Source organism: Vidua macroura, chromosome 6, assembly GCF_024509145.1.
Source record: "Vidua macroura isolate BioBank_ID:100142 chromosome 6, ASM2450914v1, whole genome shotgun sequence".
Taxonomy (NCBI): Eukaryota; Metazoa; Chordata; class Aves; order Passeriformes; family Viduidae; genus Vidua; species Vidua macroura.
This window is the reverse complement of record NC_071576.1, coordinates 14,089,312-14,101,362: the sequence shown is the minus strand read 5'-3', so window position 1 is coordinate 14,101,362 and position 12,051 is coordinate 14,089,312. Positions and strand designations below refer to the sequence as shown.

The window sequence follows — 12,051 nt, the reverse complement described above, 5'->3', positions numbered from 1 at the left end:
GGCTAAAGCCGGTCGGGAGAGGTCAGGCAGCAGCTGATCGCTGTGGAGAGCGATAACCAACTTCGCGGTGAGGTGCCCCCTGCCCGAGAGGGGCCCGGTGCGCAGCGGAGGCGTCCAGGGACTCGCCAGCACCTTCGGCTTTGACACAAATCGAGCCAAAACATCCCAGCTGAGTCTGAGCAGTCCCTAAGGTTTTCCCTTCAATGAGAAGCTGTTTCTGAAGAGCATTACCAACAACAGGAGCAGGGCTGGTCAGACGGTGCTGGTGCCTTCTGGAGATTACGAGAAGCTGTGTCGGTCTCAACAGATATTTGTATACAAATTATGTGTCTTGTATATTTCAGTATTTATCCAGCTGCGTTGTTGGGGCGACACTTGAAAGCCCAGAAGAAGAGGAGGGAGATGAAAATGATTCAGTTGTTGAGGTTCCTGCAAGGGAAATCTACGAAATAGTGGGTACTCTTTCTAAACCGGAGAGTGCTAATCCACGTTTTGCAAAGGAAACATATGCAGTAAGTATGAGTCCGATTTCAGATTGCCTTTAGACAACATTAGAAATATCACAGGTCATGTAAAATGACCTGCAATAATGGTCTTTTGTTCCTGCTGGAAGCTGTATCTATCTAATTATTCCTTCTGCTTCCTGCATGCACTATGGCTTCCTCTCTTCTAGATCTGACACAGCAAATAGTAAAAGGAACTCAGGCAGAAAATAGATTATGTCCTCTTCATAGCTTTTTTTAAAAAAATCTGTCTTGATGATCCACAGGTCTGCTTTCTTTTCCTCTCAAACCTTACACTTCAAGTATCTCTCATTTTTGTCTTTTATCACCATTTGGTGCTGGAATCAAAACTAGTGTCCCTCTTAACTGTTCACTGAAATCACAGCTTTCACTAGCAGCTAATTGTTCTGAATACCTCAATCTTCGTATAAAGATGTGTGTGTCCAGGGTTTAATTAACTAAAGGAGGCTTGCTCTTGTGAATGTGATTGCTTATTGTTTGATTTAGTTTTCTGAAACCAGAAATTGCCTCTTTCTCAAACTGCTTGTTATAAACTGGTTATTATTCTTCTTATTGAAGAATCTCTTCCAACATTTGAAAATTTTGATTCACATGTCTATGTAGCTGAACTATTCAATCAGGAAATCATGGCTGGCAGTGTTTAGTTTTAACCCCTGCTTTTGTCCAAAGTGTTTGCTGGATTTACTCAAGTAATACGGATAATCTGCACTTAATAAAAATTACAGGATGCTATCTTGCAAGGAAATTGACTTTTTTTATGTCTTCTCCATTCTGCCAATGGATAGTTGTTTAAAATACCTGGATAAGTAGTAGATATTTTTGATATTCACAAATGCACTAAAAGTATGGATCCTAAAATACCATCAAAAGTCCATATTTTTGATCTATGTTAATGTGTACTCTAAATTAACAATTTCAGCATTTAATTTCCATTTTATCAGCTTTCTTGTATCTGACAGATAAATGCTTGATAATGATCTTATGAATAATTCCAACATCCTAGTGTTAGAAAACCACATTCTATCCAGAAATTGAACTAGAACAGGACTTTTTTTTTCTCTAGTGACAGAATCTAACTGTTTTTCCCTCAGGTCTCTTCTCGAGAAGCACTCTTAAGCCACTTGCTTGAGTGCGAAATTGTTTTATATAATATCACTGAAGATGCAAACCAAATTGAGGAAGCAACGTGGGCTGCTTCTGGTTAGTATAGCTTTACCTGAATAGAAATTTGGTTTCTATGTAGCCACCAAAACTTGCCACAAATGTGTAATGAAATTATCATGGATTCACTTTAATATAAAATTGTGTTCCTTGATGGAGAAATGCTGCACAAATTGTTTGGATAAATAGCAAGGAACCATGGAGTGCACTGTCACATTCAGAAGGGAGAGAAGCTGACATGGAATGGTCCCATTCTTTAAATGGCACATCTGTGTAGGCAGTAATTTCCTAAATAACTGTCAACCATCGTCTCATCTATTTACATTGGGAGCTGGATAGAAAGTTTCCTCCTGTGATATTCGAAGAATGTTTCAATATTTTATTTAATAATTTTATTTTTCTTAAAAGTCCAATAAAAAATATTGCTAGCAGTCTCTTGAAAACTTTCTCCTTATTGTTACACCCAAATTCTAATAGGTAGCTGGAATCCTTTTATGGTGAGAGTGCAATATGATTCTTTGTATGACAGATAAACAAAATTATGCTTTCCTCTTTATAGTATGAACACTCAGACAACAGAATAATTTGCATAACGAAAGATTCATTATCTTGCTTGATATTAAAATAAACTTTGTTTGCATTCAGTAGCTTTTTTTTTCCTATCATGAAAACTCCACACTTTTTTATTTTCTTTCAGTATTTCAGCAGTTGTAAAGATTAATTGTTTCCTAGTATAGATTGTTTTGTTGGGGATTTTTTTCCCCATAATATGTAGCTCTGTGGCAATTATGTCAATTCCCAATAATATAATTCTTTATTAGCATTATTTCTCTCTTTGTTCTCTTTCCTGATTTTTTAGCTTTATTTTATATTAACTGAAAGAGCATTTGCTTAAAAAGACATCACATAGAACATTAGTGTGAGTGTCTATACAGAACCTTTATATAAAAGCAAAAATACAGTTTGAATAATACAGTTTAAAATAAAATCTTTGCTTTCATTTAACAGCCCTACATAAGGAAATTGAGACTTTTGCAAAACAAAAGTTATTCATCCTCATTTCAACAATAATGACCTGGGCAAATACCAAACCTTCTGACCCTGTAAGTAATATCAAAACATTATTTTTTTTTTTAACCAGATGTTGCCATATAATGAAAAATATTCATTATATTCAATTACATAATATATTTCAGGCGTGTACTTCAGTGATAGCTGGTAAAGTGAGCGGGTGTTTAGGATTCTTTCACCCTTACCCACTACTTACTGACAAAATTGCTGGATGAAATTCACTGACAGAAAAGTTTAGGCATTGAGCTATAATACAGAAAGACATAAGGAGTTGCTTGGTCAGGAGGCAAGACAAATGCTAACCACAATATGCACTGTCTTTCAGTCATCAAAAAAAAAATACCATGTTAACTGCATATTTAATGAAAAACATAATTAAAATGGATACATCTTTATATCGATATATGTAAAATATTTTTAGGAGCCATGTTGGGTGCTTTGTAGTATGCTATTGCAATTCTCGAATTCAGTGTTACAGAAAAAGGGTTTTTTCAACCTTGTGCAATGCTATATATAATCAAAACTAATGTTTTTTAAAATATGAAAAGTAGTTAAAAATATTTTACTGTGAAATTTGAAATTGAACTAATGACATTTTCAAAATGCTGAACCTCAAGCATCAAATTCAGAACCTTGAAGAATTTCAAATGAAGACAAACTTAAACCAGGTTTTAAAATACTTTTAAAGAACTTCCTTTAACTATCTAGATCTTTAAAAATTGTTCTGTTTTAGGACATGTATATCAGTCACGTTTTTTTCTTCATAGGAAAATCCTGAGGCTCCTTTTAATGACGACAATTTTCGCAAAAGAAAGTCTCATCCTAGCTTTATGGATCACATAAATGCTGAAAAACACATTGTAAAACTCGGGCAAACTGTATGTATAGAATTTAAAAAAAAATAAGCTGCTTTGTCTTCTCATTTAGAGCTTTATCATAATAATGGAATTTATAAACCATTTTAATAAGTTTTAAGAATATAATATTGTCCTTATAAATATGGATGATACAAATTATTAATAAAATAGAGTAACATGGAAAATAATATAATGTTATTTGAAACCCAAGTGTATGCATAATATAAATCCCAATTTGTTTTTTTTTTCCCTTAGGTAGGGAGTAAATCATGCACATCTTAAAAAAATACTGTTTCTTTGGTTCTACCAGAGACAATCAAAGCTGGGGTCTGTGTGGAAAGATTTGTGGAAGACAGATTGTAGAGGAATGAGATGTTAGTACAGCTCTAAAGAATAGCAGCTTCTTTAAATATTAGCAACCTATGCTAGTATTACAACTCATTTAAATACCTAGATGTTCTGGCCACACCTATCATGTCCCTGGATGGTTTGTGCTCTTGGAGCAGAGGCCTTGTTGACTTTTGTTTCACCCTATAATTAACTTTAAAATCACAGCCACAGAGCTGACACAGAATAGCTAAAATATATTATCAATTTACATGTTTTAAAATCCCCTCCTTTAGCTTTACTTGCTTTGGTCTGATTAGACCATTAATCTTACTAGAGAACAGACTATGCCTCTATTTTTATTTAAGAACTATCATTAAATAAATACCAATAGTGGCTCAGCTTACAATTCAGGAAAATGGAAGCTGTTGTCATTAGTGATGGAGTAGTGAGGAGGTTCAAAGACAACAAAATACACTGGATGATGATGGTGTCATTTGGTCATTCTACTTCTGTGTTAGGAGTCTCCCATAATCAATATAATTCAATGTCCATTTTGGAAATTTATCCAGCTAATAACAGAGTTTATTGTGAAAAATACTTTTCTCTGGTTTGAGCATATATTTCCTGTTTTATGTCCTGCTAAGAAAATAGCTCTAGAAATTATATTCTGTTCTACTGTGGATCTAAGAGTACAGAATACAAGTAAAAATTTGGTTTACAGCTTGAAAAAGCAGTGGTAAATTGGTTTTTCTTTTACTGTGCTAACATGGATTTGTAAGACCGCGGGATGAGTTTCACACTTGCAGAGTTAAAAACATGAAAATTTTAAACAACTTCTATCAAACCTTGTGTTAACTTCTGCCACCACTTAATACCCAGATGAATTATTGACAATTTTTCTGACTAGTCTAAAGCACTGAGTCACTGCATACCAAAAGTATTTATATAATTAGCTTCTAAGTGTTTGCCAGGCTAAACATCTGTTGAGAAGATATTTAGCAGTACATGATAAAGCAGCTTGAATATTTTCAATACCTACCTACTGTAACCCTTTCAAAAGGAGCCCCTTTCCTCCAGAACTCCAGTTCAGCACCAGTGGGTATCACTGCCCCTGGATGGTTTCTGTCAGCACTTTGGAACAGGATGGCTCCAAAGCATCTGTTCTTCCCATGAAATCAGCTTTGGCTTCCTGTAATGGCTGGAGACTTCTGGATTACAGTCTTTACTCATTTCTAAATTCAGTGGTATCTAGGGAATATGCCATCAGTGAAAGAAATTACAGTATTCTCATTCCCTGCAAAGAACTCGGACACTAGGATTCATCAGTCTTGTCAGCCAGTTAAAAAAGTTCTTGCACCAAGAACAGAAGGTCTTCTAAATCCTATTGCCTGTTCAGAGTGCAATTTAATGGAAGTTGTTTTTTAAAGCAAGATTTCGCCTCTCACCAATTTTTTTAATTAAAATTCAGTAACAGTCTGAGAGTTTAAGAGCCTTTGTTTCTTATCACTAGCAATTTTTACCTTTACCTCTGTGTTTACACAACCTGAACGCCCTGAAATGCATTCAGCACATTCAGGTTGTGTCACTTTTCTCAGAAGTTGCAGTTTCTGGGGTCCTGCCAAACTCAAGAGTCCTTGGAGAAATAGCTGCCTGCCAAAGGCAGAAAAGCTCTTCATCCCCCATCTCTGTTCTCAGTGACATCACAGTTCCCGAATCTATTTAGACATGTTTCTCACTTCAAGAAATTTTAAAGAAGCAAGCAAACAAGCATAAAACAATCGCAGCCTAGAACTGAGGATCCCAGCTAGAAAGTGACACCTAGTGGCTTTAATGAACAACACACGGGGACGTGACATTCCTTACCCAGGACTAAGCATGCCGCGAGGAACCGCGACTTGCCTAAGCATTGCCTTCTTTTTAAAATTACCTATAGCCAAGTAACGTCAAGTAATACCTTCTCAATGGGTGCCTTGTGACACTAAGTAACTATTGTTAGAGAAATTGAACCCACTTTACAGGTATGCATTTCAGTGAAATGCACCACTCGCTGCAAAACTATGGTTTGTCTTCACACAAGGCAGGATTTAGCACAAGGTACGTGGAAGAAAATCCTGTGTTACATTCTTTTTAAGGGAAGTGAGAAGTAGCACCTCCTGTGCATTCAGAAGAGGCAGGTTTTTCCTGCTAGGAGACAGAAATTACTACGTGTCTTCTGGGACATGTCTGCAGTCTGTCCAAAGCAGCCCTGGGAGGTGCTGCTCTTAGATGCAAACACTATCTGTCATGGCATTACCCAAGCAAACTCAGTGTGTGTTAAAATCCAAGTGGTAAGAGATACCTCTGCCCAAATTAAGATGCAAATGAGACCACAAACTGAAGTCAACTATATTATACAGATTTTATTTAACAATGAATATGATGTAGAAAGATAGAAAGAAATAGAAAATAGAGAAGAGAGATCAAGCAGAAGATAGTCACCACCCAAGTATCCAGTGGCATCATGTTGGTCCTTTTTCATACTGGGTTTCTCAGTGATGGGGGTCCCAAGATAGTTCAAAACTTTTCATATTTATACATTTTAGCAAACAAAGAAATGTTCATTGGCTACAGAGTTCTCTTAATCTATTGGTTAAATTATTCTCTCACTTTTAATGCTTCTTAGTCCCATGCACAGTCTTTCTCTTCTTTTGAGTTGATGGGATTCTTGGGTCAGAAGGCCATGAGTTGGTGGTCATGACCTCCCCCTGCCAGAATTATGTTTTACCCAGTTGGACCTGATTTCAGCACACTTGCTGAGCTGGCTTTCTTTATGGCCTGTAAATTCTGCATTCTTTGTGATCATTATCAGCAAAACATTCTTCTCCCCAAGCTTTGTTAATGTACCCCTGGGATAACACCCAGACAATAGTACCACCTTTATCTTATCTCAAGTTGCCACTGTGGTGGTTTATCTTACAGTCCAAGTTCCAGGTATCCACAGAGGCATATTCAGGGGTCTTCAGTGATGGTTGGTGGTTGCCATCTGACCCATAACTAGGGGTGATCTTTGTTTGACCACTGATACACATATGAGCAGTTTCTTCATAACGCTGTTGGACGCAGTGGGAATTTTTGTCCAGATGCATTAACCAGGACGTACCAACTAGATCACCCCCTGCTGTGCCTGGAGTTAGTGATATTCTGTAGCTCCATTCTGTGTTTATCCCATGGCAAAATCCTCCTGTGGCCCTAGCAGTGTTTGAAAAAGGCAGCTACCCTTACAGTGTGGATGGAAGCTTTTCTGCTATCTGTAATGTCTTCTAATTTTAGTGTTTCTCGTAATTAATAACAATTGAATTCAGTTCAGTTGAAGCAGTTTTTATAACAAAGTTTCACTTTCAAAATATAGATAAAACCATATAGATACAACACACTGACTTTGCAACTTGTCGAGTTATATGAGTCTTTGTTCATATAATCTTTATAAAAGACCTGCCTTTTTTTCTTTTGTTTCTAAAATACTATAAAGATGATAACAAAATGTCCATTCCCCTCCCCCCCCAAAAAATGTACCCCTGGGATAACATCCAGGGTTACAAAAAGAAAATAGATCTCAAATCTGCACATGTATTCCCACTATGATTAAGGCAGGTTCTTTTACATTGTATGATGGAGATATATAATGTCTAGAATATTTACAACATGAGAATTATTTAATAATTTTGTTTCATCTTAAACATTTAAAAGTGACTAATTCAAAAAACTTCTTCAAAAGCTTTTTTCCTTTCAGATGGTTTAAAAATATTTTCTTTTTCCCTGTATAACCATCCTCACCATTGATACAAACAGTAACATGTGTGTCCAAGCAGACAAGCAAATTTATGACATTACACAATAATGATCAGCCAAAAATATATGGATTAATCATGATGTGAGATTAGCAAACCATTTAAATTGTTCAAAGATTTTTTTTTTGGTAATAATGCATCAAAATAAAAATAAGGAAATTTTAAAATCACTAATCTAGCATTTTCTGTTCTTTTAGACAGTCAAATGCAAATAAAATGCATTGAAAAAATAGCTGCAATGAATTTCAGAGTAATTTTTTCTTGAAAATAGGAAGTAGAAGCATGAGTTATCCTGTTCACTTAATTGATTTACCTAACTTCCAAATTTTACTTCTTAATTTTATTTTAATTTTATAATTTTTGTTCAAATGTAGACAGCTGTAGACAGCTTTTTTTGAAGGAAGTAATAATAACATGACTCAGAAAGCTATAGGATATGCAACAATCGATCTAGTTGGAAGTGATACAGTTTGCCCACTTTGTGTATTTAGTGTACATGTATTCAAGAGTCAGTGTAAACCTGTATCCCAATTGCAGTACCAGATTTTGATAAAAACTTTCTTGCTGATTTCACTTTACAGAACAAAAAAAAGTTTTCAACTTACGTTGTTGCCTCAGGACATCAATATGGAGCTGAGGAAGGACTCTTTCACTACTTTTTTAAGGTAGACATCCAACTACATTTGAAGGATCATTTGATTTTTGGGGGCAAGCTCCACTGGAATTAAATCAATTTTTAGCAGCCTTGGCATCATAAGCTCAATGCTTTCATGAGCAGAACTGTTTATTTGATTCTTTTGAAGTATTTTTCTCTTTTTCGGCTCTATTTTTTCTTAGGTATTTCTCTAGTGTTTGAACAGTACTTTCCAGTGAGAATATGTCTGTCATGTAAATGGAATCCAGGGAAATGTCTTTCTTTTCAACATTACAGTCTCTTTTTTTTTCCCCCTTAGGGTGATAAAAAGTAATATTTGCCAAGATTAAAGAATAGTCTTAAAAAAAATCCTCTTGCTTTTAGTAGGCTGGCAATCAGTACTTCTCAAGAATGATCTCCTTTACTGCAGTTCTATCAATTACTCAATAAACTGAACTTTAAAACTTGAATATACATATTTGCTTAGTAATCAAAGGTTCCTTTTTTAGCTCTAGTTAAAAGTAACCTTTTTTCCTCACTTTATTATCTGTGTTTTCAGATGTGTTGGCTTGGTGAGACTCCTGCAATACCTGTTTTTGGAGATGGAAAAAATGTTATTCCAACCATTCATATTCATGATTTAGCAGCGTAAGTGGAAAAAAAAATTCTCTGAGCAATAATTGATACCTAACTAGAGAACAAATCCACTAGAGAGTACTGAGGCTTTTAAATTGGGTGGATTGGTTCAAGGTCACTTTTGGGCCCTTTTAACTAAGTCAAAAAGAGCCTTCCGTTTATTTAGAAGGAGATGTGCCTTCTGGAAACCTTATCTGACTGTTGCAGTGATGCTTTGCTTTTAATAAATAACAAGTCATGCACAGTCTATAGTGTGATACCAGTTAACTGTCACAGAACTGGAAATGGATTGTGGACTCTACAGCAGACAAAGATAGTATCTTTTAGAGACATAGCTTTTGATTCTTTTAACTTCTTTCCAAATCAAATGTGTAGCTGTGCTTCTTTATTAAGTAAAATATATGTGAAAATGTCATGCTCTGAAATGTTCTGCAAGAATTTGCAGACTCTTGATGTTTCATGAACTGCATTTAACAAGGAAAGCCCTGGATGCTTCTCCAAGTACCAGCACGGGCTGTACTTGCTATGTTTCAGAGTGTTGCAAAATGTAGCAGACCACAGGCCAGACTTTCATTATGTGCTTGCAGTAGATACATCGATGCACACGCTTGGAGAATTAGTAAAGGTAAGAGAGTTGAAAAAAGCATGACTGAGTTTTTTTGTTTGTTTGTTTTTTAGTATATCTGTATGTAAAGTTTTAAAACTATGCATTTTACTCAAGTAGAAGTTCCTAGGTCTTCCTGAATTATTCTAAATAGAAGATTACATGGAAGATTACTTTGAAATCCTCTAAGATTTCTGTCCTTTAAACAAAGTAGCTTACTTGATCTTGCAGAACTAATTTTTGCAGTATTATCATTAGCTTAAATAGAAATTTTACCTAAGAAAGTTATGGAGAATTGCTATGAGATTCACAGAACTGTGATTAGATACCGAGTCTTTACCATGTGTTTCCCTTCATGTTGTGGAAGATATCTTGTTTTTCCAAGAGTTTTGAAATTAAGTCTAGAAGTAGTCTGAATGACACTGGTAAACTCTACACTGTGATAGTGAGAGTCAACTCATAGGACACTTACTCATGTAATTTGAGCAAGTGTTACATGAGGCCCATTTTTTTTTTTTTTTTTTTTTTTTTTTTTTTTTTTTTTGGTTGTATCAAAGAGAGTTTAATGAAACAGGGAGCTCAGTAAAAGATGAAACCTGTGCTTTGGTTCAGGTAGGCATCCCAAGGAGAGTGGCTGGTGTCCTTTCATAGATATGTGGTTGTTTAGAAATGCGAAATAGAGGACAGGAGTAAGTGGACAGTTTTTGAGGACAGGAAGTTGCCAGTGGAGAGGGTGCTACAGAGAATTGTCTTGGCAGGGAGCTGTGCCAGCCTGGTACAGGCTAGGGAAGACTGGAAAGGTGCATGGGAAAGAAACACCTTGACAGTTATAGTTGAAAATAGCTGAAGATGAGAGTTAGGAACGAGTATCACATATGCCTTTTCCATGCTTACTTTCAACTGGGTGTCCACTAACTGACATCATTGAAGCTGGATTATTTGATCTGATGTTGTTACGGTCCAGTTTAAACCCAGAAAAGCAAAGAAAACTAAATCTCTGTGTATAAAATGGAAAGAACTTTGGAGGTTCAAAATATACGCCAAAAACGTGATTAAAAGCAAACGAGGTTAGATGTTGGTGCCAAAAAATTGATATATTTTATTTAAAGAGAGAGAGAGAGAGGGAGGGAGGGAGGAAGGAAGGAAGGGTGTGGGGGGACAGGGAGCGAATGACAAGTGTTAGATGGAAGCATATCACCCGTCCGAATGTCCCAACGACGTCTCATTGCTCCCCTCCATCTGGACTTCTGGTGCTGAAGGGTTACCACGCTGCGGAGTATAGACCCAGTGGGTTAATGCACGCTTTGGGCAGGTGGGAATGCCCACGTGTCCCCTTGCAGGGCCCACCGTCCCTTGCAACGCTGTGGATCTGTTGCATCATGCTGCAGTGCTCTGCAAAGGGGTCTGGGGACCCCTCTGGGGGGCCTTTGATGGGCCATGACATCCCTCCTGTTAAGCTTTTCTCGGGATGAAGGGCCCCTCAGCTGAGCTGGTCGGTGCAGCGGAGGATGGGCGTCACTGCCTCTCACCAGAGGCATTTTCGCTACACACCCAAAACGTCTCCTCCCCTCCCTCCCCGCCCCCCACCTTTGGGTGCGAGGGTCTGCGAGCAGCCTGGCAGCTGATAGCCCTGGGGCTGCGGTCACCGCTCAGAAGGTGTTCGGCTTGTGTTCTGTGAATGTACCCTTTTTCCGCAGCCCTACGTTGTTACTTTATCTTATCTTCACCAACGAGCAGTCCGGGGCCTCATTCGGAGCCCCATTCAGGGTGTGGTGGTCTTCTCAGCCTTTGTAATACAGTTTGTGCTGTAATAGGCAAAAGTCCTTCATGAAAATGTTTAAGTCATAAACTATAATATTTCAGTCTCCGACAGTGGTCTATATAAATGCTCATGATTTTATGGGATGTAGTGGGATTTAAATCTATTTTAAAGGGCTATAGGGGTAACTAACAATTTCTGTCTAATGATGAAATGCAAATGATATGTGGAGAGTTATCAGTGGCATTGATCTGAAAACCCTTCCCAATTGTTAATGGAATTAAATACCTCAGGAAACTGTAGTGAAAGTGCTGGGAAAATAAAGATCTTCAAATCGATCTGAAGCACTAGGAATTTATTCATATATTTAAGAGCTTTATAAAATTTTCTGTGGTTTTGTTTTTTTTTTTTTTTATTGCAGGTACTAAGGAAGAAGTGTTACTTAGTAATCAAAAGCTATTCAATACTAACATTAAAGTTAATATATTGTTCTTAGATCTATTTCAATCAGTATCCTGATTTTGAAGGCACAAATGTATTGTTCTTAGATCTATTTCAAATCAGTGTCCTCATTTTTCAGGCACAGTGTAACAAAATTTAATGCACATATTTTATCCATAGAAATCCGGTTCAATTTTTTCCTAAGAA

General features: G+C 36.7%; 1 protein-coding gene across 2 annotated transcripts in view; it reads left to right on the top strand.

The window, feature by feature from the left end:
• Positions 1-12,051, top strand: part of AK7 (adenylate kinase 7) — a 28,186-nt gene that overhangs the window by 322 nt on the left and 15,813 nt on the right. For both annotated transcript variants that reach the window (XM_053981340.1, XM_053981338.1), the window contains exons 2-8: positions 345-512; positions 1,616-1,724; positions 2,694-2,788; positions 3,524-3,634; positions 8,352-8,435; positions 8,964-9,052; positions 9,575-9,665. In XM_053981340.1, coding sequence (XP_053837315.1) covers positions 345-512; positions 1,616-1,724; positions 2,694-2,788; positions 3,524-3,634; positions 8,352-8,435; positions 8,964-9,052; positions 9,575-9,665 — 747 coding nt within the window. The remainder of the gene's footprint in view (positions 1-344; positions 513-1,615; positions 1,725-2,693; positions 2,789-3,523; positions 3,635-8,351; positions 8,436-8,963; positions 9,053-9,574; positions 9,666-12,051) is intronic.